The sequence below is a fragment of the Mastigoproctus giganteus genome, chromosome 1 (assembly GCF_048544385.1).
Source record: "Mastigoproctus giganteus isolate SK-2022 chromosome 1, ASM4854438v1, whole genome shotgun sequence".
NCBI lineage: Eukaryota > Metazoa > Arthropoda > Arachnida > Uropygi > Thelyphonidae > Mastigoproctus > Mastigoproctus giganteus.
The window spans coordinates 101,598,906-101,611,368 of NC_143575.1; the positions used below are offsets into that span (position 1 = coordinate 101,598,906).

General features: G+C 38.7%; 1 protein-coding gene across 1 annotated transcript in view; it reads left to right on the plus strand.

The window, feature by feature from the left end:
* Positions 1–12,463, plus strand: part of LOC150091061 (dual oxidase-like) — a 299,603-nt gene that overhangs the window by 135,299 nt on the left and 151,841 nt on the right. Inside the window, exon 9 of the mRNA XM_090381506.1 lies at positions 694–790. Coding sequence (XP_090237632.1) covers positions 694–790 — 97 coding nt within the window. The remainder of the gene's footprint in view (positions 1–693; positions 791–12,463) is intronic.

The following is a 12,463-nucleotide window of genomic DNA, read 5'->3' on the forward strand; positions in this document are numbered from 1 at the left end:
CCTAAAATTTCCTGCTTCAACACTGGGTACAACGTCACTTTGTGGCTAGTTTTGGGACTAACTTCTGCATAATCTCTTCTGATAGTGTGATTAGGTCCTTCTAAATACAATTTATACTTTGTTTCCTCGATAAATGCTTCGAAATTCTCTAGGGCGTTTTGAAGCAAACTTTAAATTACGTTCACGGTAATTTGAAAAAAAAATATAGTTTATGTAAAAATTTAACGTGTCATTTAAAATTAACGTTTGGATTAACTATTTAAGCCTAGGACTTATTAGTTGAGATTATTTAATCTTACTCGTTGACGGTTTTTGAAGTACTTGATGATGGAGAAGAGAGAGAGAAAGAAAGATTAACAATTTTATTAATCTTGATAAAGAAGTCACTCATTTTGATAAATTTTATTGTGTGCAATATTTTATTTCGTAAAAATTGCATGAGACATCAGCTTATTTTCTGAGCATTTGCGAACCATTTCTTTCCCACCTCTCCACTCCTTCAGCACAAGACCGAATAATGAAAGTGCTATTACGCTATCCACAATATGCAAATAAACTAAGTTGTTAACAGAGAAGGGTGGATCAACCATTAATCATAGTGAGACATTACATCCATCATTCTTAAGCCCATCCTTGAATCTAAGTATTGTTCCTTGTTCCTGTTTTCAATTACAGCTCACCTTCTTTCCATAGGAGGTGTTGCTAGAGTCTGGGGTGGAAGAACTGCTGATGGGAATGGCATCACAGATTGCCGAAAGGGAGGACTCTGTATTGTGCTCGGATGTAAGAGGTGAGTATACGAAAGATTCCGTCATCCATCTTAGTAGTCTAAACGGATATTTTGGATTATCTCATCTTGTAGTTAAAAATCCATTAGGTAGTAGGAACAATCGTTTGCCTCCCGGATCTTGATGACAGGTGGCGCTTTGAACAAGTGTAACATATTTTCCGTCTTGTAATTTTGAATTTCTGGAGGCGAGCGAAATCCCATTTGGGGTGCTAAATTATGCAGACAAAATGCAACTGATGATAAAGTTAAAATTAATGTAATTGGAGTTGCTACTTCAGAGTCTGTTTGGTAAAGATCAAGATATATAATAAATAAATTTTCTGTTTATACTCTGGGACGACCAAACGGTCAGAGGAGTTCTAACCTCAATTGTACCATTATGGGATATTTACAGGTAGGAGGGAAGAACTTGATTTTTAATGTTTTGTTCTTTTTATTTTTTTATCTATTCCGTTATTTACTTCATGTCAAACTTTGAACAACTCAACAAACTCCCTTTTTGGCACAATTTTCGTAGGCCTAGATATTAATTTTATTTGCATTCTTCATCAAGGAATAATATTGCATCTTTAGTCCCGCATATAGTGAAGGTTACTTTTTTTATATGCTGTATCATTGATGCTTCATACGTGGAACCCTCTAGGTAGCGAAGTAAATAGCGTGCGTGATTTCTCATACGGTGATACTGTGCAGAAAAGCTTCAGTTTGATTTCCGTTGGCGGCCGATATAATGAAATACTTCCGACTGGGCTTCTTCTTTTTTTTTTTTTTTTTTTAATAGCCTTGGCCGAGTTTTAGTTGGAATAAGAGAGCATTCGTTTCATCACGTAAAATAAGAAAACCGACCATGGAATACCTACATATTACAGATACAACACTCTGACGCCTCATGTCGTAGATATCCGGTTAATGTAGTAGTAGCATGTGTTACAAGAAAGCAGTGTATAAGCTTATGCAGCATCAGCCAAAAAAAAAAAAAAAAATCACACCATTGCCTCCAAATGCCTGTCCAGTTCCTCCTTAAATTTATTCAACCTATCAACTTCCACAACGACAGATTCAAGTTTGTTCCAGCAATTAACCACCCGCTGGCTAAAGGCAAATTTCCGCACATCTGTCCTTTCTTAATTTGAATTTATGCCCCCTTAGGTTCGTAATCTGAACAAGTGGAAGGATCCCATCAGAATTCAGCGTGCTCAACCCATTCAAGGCCTTATACACCTCAATCAGATCACCGCGCAGGTGCCTAGTCTCCAGCCACTGCAATTTGCAGAACTTAAGCCTCTCTTGGTAAGAGGATCCCTTCATTCCCCTCACCAATCTTGTTGCCCTTCTCTGTACACGCTCAAGTAAACCTACATCCTTCCTAAAATGAGGCCTCCACACCTGTACGCAGTACTAAAGGCGTGGCCTGACCATTGCCATATACAGAGGGACAATCACCTCATTTTCCCTGCTAGCAAATTTCCTATATATCATTGACAAAACCCCATGACCTGCCCTGGCAGCCTGTCTGCATTGCTCGGAAAACTTCATATCTGACTGCACAATTACTCCCAGGTCTTTTTCATTTTCTACCACCTTAAGTGTAGTACCAGACAGTTGGTACGTTTCTCTGGGGTTACTTCTACCCATATGCAGTACTTTGCATTTGTCAAGGTTAAACTTCGGTTGCCACTTCTCAGCCCATCTGCCCAAATTTTCTAGATCCTGTTGCAGTAGCACACTGCCATTCCTGTCATTAACAACCCTGCCAACCTTAGTATCTTCTGCAAACTTCGACACTAAGCCTGATATACCTTCATCAATAGCATTGATAAATATACAACAGTGGACCCAACACCGAATCCTGTGGGACTCGACTAATAACATTAGTCCACGAAGAGCAGCACCCATTGACTACTACCCTCTGTCTTCTCCCACTCAACCATCCTTTTATTCATTGTAGCAATTTACCCTTAATACCATTCTGCTCCAATTTGTACAGTAGTCTTCCATGCGCAACAGTGTCAAAAGCTTTCCTGAAATCCAAAGTAGATGATATCAAAATTAATTTTTGCATCCAGTTCCTTTGTAACCACATCATAATAACCAATCAAATTTGTCAGACAAGACTTTCCCTTAACAAACCCATGCTGTGTCTGAATTATTGCTGCAGTCTTGTCTAGATGATTCTGAAATGCATGCAGTCTATTGTAAAAGTATTCCAACCTGGCTTCAATAAAATATGACATTGAATCCGAGGACATGTACGATGGCAGACAAAAAAACTGCAGCACTTGTAAATTTTGCAAATAATGTGTTTTGCATTGTGGGTTGCAGAAATGTTCCTAATGCATTTGTTAGAAGGGATATATATCTCTGTGAATGAAATCCAATAAAAAGGCTCCACCTGATATACCCAATTCCATTTATGGCAATTAATAGAAATATGGGAAATCATGACACCCAAACATATATTTTAGTGCATTTACGTGTACAAACTGAAATGACAAGTTTAATAGTATTATGTGTAAATCAGGAAAATAAGTCATAAGTTCTCAATATTTTGTTGTTCCTCCTCGAGCTATTACAGCCTTGCAACGATCTGGCAAAGAATTAATCAACCTCTGGATATACGGTTGCCCAATTTCCTGATACCACACCCTTACAATGCTCTCCTGTAGCTGAATCTTACTTAGCTTCTTATTATTTTAGATGATATTATGTACCAGAAATTTTCAATACGGTTCAAATGTGTACTGTTTCCGGGCCAGTCCAACGCTGTAATGCCACATTTCTTAGGCATGACTGCACCTTAAGGGAGAAAAACAAGGGAAAACATTGGTGTAAGTATGTTTTAAGCCTTGTGAGACAAAAAAACAAACTCATCATTAAATCTGAATAGCATAAAACTTAACCAATTTTGCTGTGTGGAAAGTGCTGAGTCCTGTTGAAAAATGCAGTTTTGAACGTCTGTGTGGTGATCCCTAATAATGGGTTTCAGGCACTCCTCCAAGATAGAAGGTTTCTGCATTCATCGTTCCTTTAATAAACTTAATTCGCCCCACCCCTTTCCTTGTTGTGCATCCCCACACCATCTGACCGGCGGGGAACTTTACAGTCGGTTTTATGCAGTCAGGATGGTATGCCTGATTTTCGTCTTCTGGCATATCATTTCCCATCCAAGCCATGCAGGTTGAATTTCGATTCGTCATAAAAGATGACGGTGTCCCATTACTCTTTTGACCAGGAAACATGCATTTTAGCCGAAGCAAGTCGCTTCTTCCCCATTTGTTGGGTCAACAAAGGCTTCTTCTTGGGCCGATAGGCATGCAGACCACATTCTGAAAGTCGTCTTTGGATAGTTTGTGCATTTGTTTCAACACCAGAGGCCAGCTCAAAGTCCAGTTTTCGATCAGGAGCACCACATGGTGATTACGAAGGCATAGCTGTTTCAAATATCGATCTTGGGAAGGCGTAGTCACTCTCTTACGGCCTGATCTAGGTCTTCTCTTCACATCACCGGTTTCGCGCTTAAATTTCAGCACCCGGAATACTGTTGACTGGTGGCAGCCAATTTTCTCAGCGCTTTAAGCCCGCGCAGAAAGCCCTTCCTGGGACAGAGCAACAGCGACACTTTTTTTTACTTGGTGTCAACTGAATATATGGAGCCATGCTTACACCTCCGCAAAACAGGATACTAATGACGTGTATACCCTTCCAACGCCATATTTATAGAAACGGCTGATGCAATACCTTGCAATTGCTGTCTGATGCAATAGAAGCGAAATATGACGCAACACCTTTGCTTTGGTACAAACAAAATGACTGGAATCAAACAAAATCTTATACGTTTCACTACAAATATTAGTTTTTTTAAGGTGATGCAGTTTTTTTTTTTTTTTTTTTTGGTTCGCCACTGTAAGTTATGCAGGTTTTATCCAAAGCGCTGTCACAGATCGCCAGTATTAATTTATTTTTTAGTTTTAGATGAGTGTATATTGAATCTGTTTACCACTTTACAGACCTGGGCGTTACATTCCGTTATGATTTCCATCCTTCTCCCCATACTGGGTTTAAGTAAACGCTCGACGTCTTCCTTTGGACGTGATACCGCTATTTTGATACTATATAAGAAACTTATTCTTCGTACACTGAATTATTGGGACATTATTTGTTCTTCTTCCCAACAATATATGTCTGATAATGTTGAGTATATTCAAATAATATTTCTTTTTGTTATAGTAATTAAGTCATATATCATTGCAGGAATTACACAGATTGTCTCAAAAAGATGCACATGTATTTTCACAAATATTTCTCATATAATTAAACTTAAATATTTTCGTCTTTGATTGTACGTTAATTGTTTAAGGTGTAATTATTTTTATAATAATAAAAATAATTTAATATATTATTAGAAATTGTTTAAAGCGAAATAATATGCATAATTAGAAATCCTAGAATGAGTGCAATGTTCAAGTACAGTGGAGATGTGAATTTCCAACAAAACTTCCACTGGGAAGGAGTCCTAAGAATTTTTGATAAACCTAAAACGTACGGTACTCAGTCAAAGATCTGGCTTGCAGCGATTTGTATGATCACCACGAAAATCTTGACGCCGACCTACTAGTGAGACTGGAATCGGCACTGCAAGTATAAACTGCAGTCTCAAAAGAGCTAATTGAAAACTTTGTGCCATGATTGCTACATGATATGGCGGAGTTGAACTGACGTTCGAGTGCCGCACTATATAAATGCGGCACTCGCCATTTATGAGTGAGTGGCTTGCTATCAACAGGACGGGGTCTCACACAAACGGTTTTCTGAAATGTACAACATTACTTCCGTTGCAACCAGAGAGCAAATTTTTGTATCAAGGCTGGGACCCACAACACAGCCCAAAAATATTAAAGCCATGTGTGAGGGCGAACATGGGATAACTGTGGAAGTAAAGCAAGTGAAAACACGACACCCAGCTTACTCCTCCTTTATAATCTCTTGTCCACCAGATAAGGCAACTCGCCTACAAGACGTAAGCGCCTGGCCAGTAGGTACCTTAGTCAAGCCCTACAGAGACAGATGGGCCAGACCACTGGTTAAAAATGATGCAAGGAATCGGGCTCAATAGCAATCAAGAAAACTACCCCCAGCTGGGGATGCAGAACATGACATCCACCTGTTTGCACAAAACGTGAGGAGCATCTCAAATAAGCTCCACACCCTACAAACGATGATGATGTACGGGGACCTGGATTTCATTTGCCTAATCGAAACCTGGTTGGGAAATGGAAAACAGTTAGATCGGCTAACTGCGGCAGCAAACTGCAAATGTGTGGGAACCGGAAGAACAGATAGGCGAGGGGGGGAGTTATAATTTGCTATCAAAATAAATACCAGTCTATAAGAGAACGAAAAACCAATTCAAATAATTTTGAAGGGATTTGCGTTACCTTTTCAAAAGAGCACGTGAAAATACAGATATGCATCATATACCTCCCACCTGAGCACACAAAGGAGACAAGAAACGAACTCTATGCTTGGCTTGCTGCAAATCTAAAGCCATCAGTCGACACAATAATAGCGGGAGATTTTAATTTGCCTCTTCCGAAACACAGGGAGGCCAAGAAAGAGCTGGATGCTACATTGGGTGCATTGCACTTGACGCAGCTTCCGACACCAGTAACAAGGGGAATGCAGCAACTTGACCTGTTGTACCATAGTTCCTTAGACATAAGGCTAACGCAAAACTGCATAAAATTTAAGTCGGACCACAATCCCATTGAAATAGAAGCAGCACTGAAGATACACAAATACATGCAGGGTAACCACACGAACTGGGAAAAGCAAAGGAAGTATCTTTTCTCCGTGAAGTATATTAATGCAGAGGTCATTCTCAGTCACCTGACTAGTTACAACTGGAATGACCTGCAAGAAAAGCCAGTAGACGAAGCTTTAGAAATGATCACTAAAAAGCTATACCAAACAGCATTGGAAGGAGCAGCAAAAGAAATCAAAATATCTGAGAGAACAAAAGAATGGTTTAACCCACAACTGAAAGCAAGTTTCCTCAGGAAGCAAAAACTGTATAGAAAATGGCAAAGAACGGGTCATCCTGCCGATCACATTCGTTATAAGAAAGAAAGAGCACATTTCATCAAAGCAAAACGACAGGCACACTGCAGTGTTATTCATAACAAACTAAAACGAGCAAAAAGAATTACTAGCAATAGAAATAGCACAGAGAATATGACAGAATGCATTTTCAAGGAATGGGCTAATAACACTTTTAGTAACCTGCATGGACTGAATCAAATTGAGAACACTGATAATGGTAACAAAATTTTGGAATTCCTGAAAGATTTAAACAAGCGAAACTATTCGGCAAGAGAGGAACCAACAAGACCTCCATTGAGTGAAATACTAATCACCAAAGAGAGCGTAATGAAAGCAATCAACGATCTGCCCAATAAGGCCACTGTTGGACCAGACAAATTTCCAATGTTCATCCTTAAAATAAGTAGCCCATTTATAATAGATCTATTACTGCACATCTATCAGAAAATCATCAGGTCAGGAGCTTTCCCGCAAGCTTGGAAAAATTACATTGTAACCCCAATACCAAAGATTAAACACCCAAAATTGGCTAAGGATTACAGACCAATTTCTGTTAGTTGCACCCTACAGAAGGTATTCGAAAAAGCGCTTCTTCCCACCATCAATCAACACTGCTTCAGCCATAGACCACCACATTTGCACTCAGTTATTTCGGGTAGATCAACAATAACAAACTTACTGGAAACCCTTTTTCGCGTGCAGAAAGCACTAAATGAGAAAAAGCAAATTGATATTATTTTTTTGGATATCTCCGCAGCCTACGACAACGTCTCAACTCCAGCGCTCATTGCGATTTTAAAGAATTATTTTAATGTAAGAGGAAATCTGTTAACTATAATAACCAGCCTGCTAGAACATAGGAAACTTATTGTTAAGCACCAAAAGCTACAATCTTGCTTTACCATCTCGCAAGGAGTGCCTCAAGGGGGAGTTCTTTCGGCTACTCTCTTCGCGGCCGTCCTGGAGCCGTTTCTTGCACGGTACTACAATTTTATAACATATGCTGACGATGTAAAATTCTTCATCACTTCCAAAGACCATGAATCAGCAGAAAGTATTTGCCAGATGGCAAATAGCACAATCCGAGAATTTGAGAGCTACCTGGATTGCATCGGGCTCCGTATTAATGCACAGAAGTCTGCCCAAATGACCATAAGTTACAAGCAGAATAAAAATGACATCTCAATCTCTGTGAACGGGTCTAGTGTGGAAAAAGTGCACTCTCACCTGGACCTGGGTCTTAAGTGGGATGACAGACTCACCTTTGCTCAACACTTCGCCCATATGAAGACAAAAATATTCGCCGCTTTATGGGCTACTAGGCAGGAACTGGTAGGAATTAGGGATCCTCAGCTAGCGACCAAGTACATTTTAATGTGTGTCCTGCCAATTGCAATGTATGCCTCGCAAATCTGGTCTTCAGCTCCAGATTCACATTATAAGTCCGTCCTTGGGATCGAGTACTGGTTCTTGCGATGGCTTAACAGAGTTGCTGGCCACCCTTTTACTATCTCAAGGGCCATTCTCTACTCAAACCTTAACATCACACCCTGGATGCAGCGGACAATTAACAGGAACATACACACTCTCGCACAAATGCTCACAGGCAGAGTGGATGCTCCAGTCCTGGATAATATTCTAGTTAAACCGCGTGCCACTGCTAGACGTTGCGGAGAACTAAATAATCCACTGCGTTCAGTCCTGAACAATCTTAGTAGCCTGCAAAGATTCTTCCCATCAAATGCAGCGAGAATATTTAACTCACTACAGATAGATGCCGAAAAACTGTGTGAGGATGCAACATACCGGAAAGAGATCTTCCAGGATTCGTACAGACTTACTGAAATATGAATCGGCTGCAAAGTACTAAAGAATTGTGAATAAAAGTGAAGCTTTCTGCTTTAAGAACAATAATAATCTGTTGACTGTAAAAATATACCTTCTGTAACAGTTGTGTTAATATGTAAGTTATATGTGGAATTATTAATGAATTGTAAATATATGAGCTGTATAATGTTTGTACACAATCATAAATGTGTAAATACTGTATGTATGTATTAAACATAAAATGTGTATATAATATTTCGGGACGAGACTACGTGTTCAGTATATGTAACCCACTGCACGTAGTATCTCGTACCCTGATATGTACTTCACCCTCCTGGCACTTTGCCGTACCCTGATATGTACTGCACCCTCCTGGCACTTTGCCGTCCCGGGGTGGTTTCCTTATGGAAATAAACAGATAATAATAATAATAATAATAATAACAACATCATCGTGATGTCAAGGCCTATGATCATTTCACAGACAGGTGTATAAGCAATGTAGGTGTCGAATCCCGCCACGTTCGCTCGATTTAGCTCCACTCGACTTTTATTTGCGAGGGCTCTATGAAGGATGTAATGTACAGTAGAAAACCAGCCACACTTCAACAATTCAAACGATGAAATTAAATAACCGTGAGAAGCAACCCAGCGGTTACACTGGAGAGTACAGTTGTCATTCAGTTGTTTGCCGATGTGAACAGCGCCTAGAAGCAAATGGTGGAAAATATGAACATCTGCGCTAGTTCATCATTGCCTCAGACTATTGCTTATAATAGTTTCTGAGGTTTGTAATTAATATTATTTATTTCCTAAAATGTGCACAGATGTTTTTGAGACAATCTGTAGTTGTGTGCGCCTGTGCGCTCAGTATAATTTCCTTCCTCTACATTCTCGACGTCATTTTATGGTTTTTATTTTCAATCTCGTCAATAATTTTACAAAAACCAAGAATGAAAACGCAAAATGTGGTGTTGTCTCGCAAACTTTATATCCAAGTAAATATATTTTGGAGAAACCCTAGGGATTGAAACCCGCGAAATCAGGAAGAACAAATAATCAAGTTATGATTTGCTGACTGTTGACTCAAAACAAAGTAACTTATTACCACTCCTAATATGGCCCTTTCGGAAATTATTAGATTACCGTCAGTAAAGAGATAGGCGAAACAGAAAGACTAAATGAACCAGCATTCTTACACCTCTTTATAAATAATCTGAGTACAACTATTTCAACTCCGATGAACTGTAAATCGCAAACTAGAATAAATACGCAGGGGAAACCCAAAAGAATTAAACACAAATGTCTAACGAAACTATTGAGTTTTGTTGTTCGTTCAACAAAAATAAAAACCATCTTTTATTGCGGAATATATTTACTCGTTAAATGTTGAAATGAAAGCGTAAAATGACTTATTTTCTGAGTAGTTATTCGTTAGTATTATTATTGCTAAGGGTATTTTTCGTTTCTTCTGACTTTTTCTATGAATAATATGAACAAAGAATGGTAACTAACCTAATTTACGACGAATGGCCCACAGGAAAAATGTTAAATTAATTCCGACACATAATTCAAGAATTCCTAGAGTAAACTGCTCTTTCTTCATTGTATTCAGTGGCTATACAACCTTTAGAAATATTACGGAATATTGTATCTGTGTCTTTTTATAATGCATTTTTTATCCGAATAAAAAAAATGTTCAGGCAGGTAATCGAATGAGCTGCTGTACTTTTCGCCTTTAGCCAATATAAAGCGATTTCACTTTTATACTGTGACTGGAGTGATATTTTCGTATAAGAACTCTGTCTCCCATTATTTGGTTACTAAAATTGTTTTAGTAATTATCGAAATAAAGTGCGATCAAACTTATTATTAGATAACTTAAATAAATTTATTTTTTTCAAACGTTCAAATTTATTGAGGAAACAAGAGCGAGCTGTAAATATTAAGCTTCTGAGATTTTTCGTCGCTGTCTTGACGGCTCACCTTGCCCCCAACTCAGTTACTCCTTCAGAGGGAATAAACATTTTTTCAACGACCTCGTTAACTAGGTAGATCTATTCCTGCAGGGTTGAACAAAAAAAAGTTAGCTAGGGGTTAAGCCGAGCTTGTCATGCTGTCACTTCCGTCAACATATTTCTGCTAGCACGTGCGTTACGCCGTATTACTATACTTTGAATAAGGAGGCCCCCGCTTGGCATATTGACCCTCTTTATACGCGGGTCAACCTCATACTGGGAACATTGTAGGATATCTAGAAAAGGTAACCTCACACGTAAGTTGAATTCCTGTACCACTTATTAGCAACATCTCTACAGGAGTCTTTTTTCCCTCTCTTCTTTAACAGTGCCCGTAGTAAAGAATACTAGCTTTGTAGTTTTACATTTGCTTTATTTGATTCCTTTCTCCATAAAAGTTCTGAATTAGCTGTCACGACAATTTTCTACAGTCGCTTTCTTTATGAGATGTAAATTTAATCGTTATGCCATCCAACCAGCATTTATAGAGAAGCTACACGAATATAAAGCAGAATCTTGGCTCTAAAAATGCTGATAATACGAAACTCTCCTACCTAGGCTAGGTGCATTATAGCTTAAGCTGCTCTTGTGCCAGTAGCTTTTAAATAACAACAAGCTACCCAACCAGATAAAGTGTAAAAATTATTCAAATTATATGTTTCTTATTTACGTTGATTTCTCATTGCCACGACAGCCATTGTGACCCACCTGGTATCAAATAACAGATGTTTCATCTAAAAAGCAAGATTTAGATGCAGAAAGGGATTTTATTTTGTTGCACAGTTCGTTTCATTAATAAACTTCTTCGAACTATTAAGTTACATTAATAAACTTCTTCGAACTATTAAGTTTGGTTAAGTAACACTTTACTTAACCAAAGTACGGCAGTGTAACTCTTACAGGAAATATTTACTGTTTTATTCCCTCATTCGTTCTGATACGAGTATACTGATATGAGTATTAGTAGTGGCAAACGATGCAAAAAAAAAAAAAAAAAGAAAAAAAAAAGCTTATACAGAATCAATCAAAAAAAATTTCATTTCACCGGTCCATCCCTTCTAATAGTTTGCCTAGTTCTTCCTTGAATTTATTCAAACTGCCCACTTCTACAACACCAGATGAAAGTGTTTTCCACCAATCAACTACCCACTGGCTGAAGACAAATTTCCACAAATCTCTCCTAGAACCATCATTTCTCAATTAGAATTTATGCCCTCATGTATGGATTTCATTGGAACCCTTCCTCCCATGTGAACTCAATGTCCCATAAAAACAAAAATCACTCACTTACTCATGTGAGTAATGGGAAGGATTCCATCAGGATTAAGCTAACCCAATCTATTTAAGGCCTTAAACACCTCAATCAGATCTCCTCGTAAGTGCCTAATCTCCAGACACTTCAATTTGCAGAACTGCAGCATTTCCTGGCAGGAGCATGTTTTTGTTCCTCTCACTAATCTTGTTGCTCTTCTCTGCACCTTTTCCAACAGATATATCCTTCCTAAAATGAGGCTTCTAGACCTGTATGTAGTGCTTGAGATGTGGCCTAACCATTGCTTTTTAAAACGGGACAGTCACTACTTATCCCTGCTGGCAGAGTTCCTGCACACCACTGACAAAACCCCATGAGCCATTCTGGCATGCTTCACAGGTAACGAAAAGTGACTGCGCTAGAGAGAGAGAGAGAGAGAGAGAGAGAGAGAGAGAGAGAGAGAGAGAGAGAGAGAGCA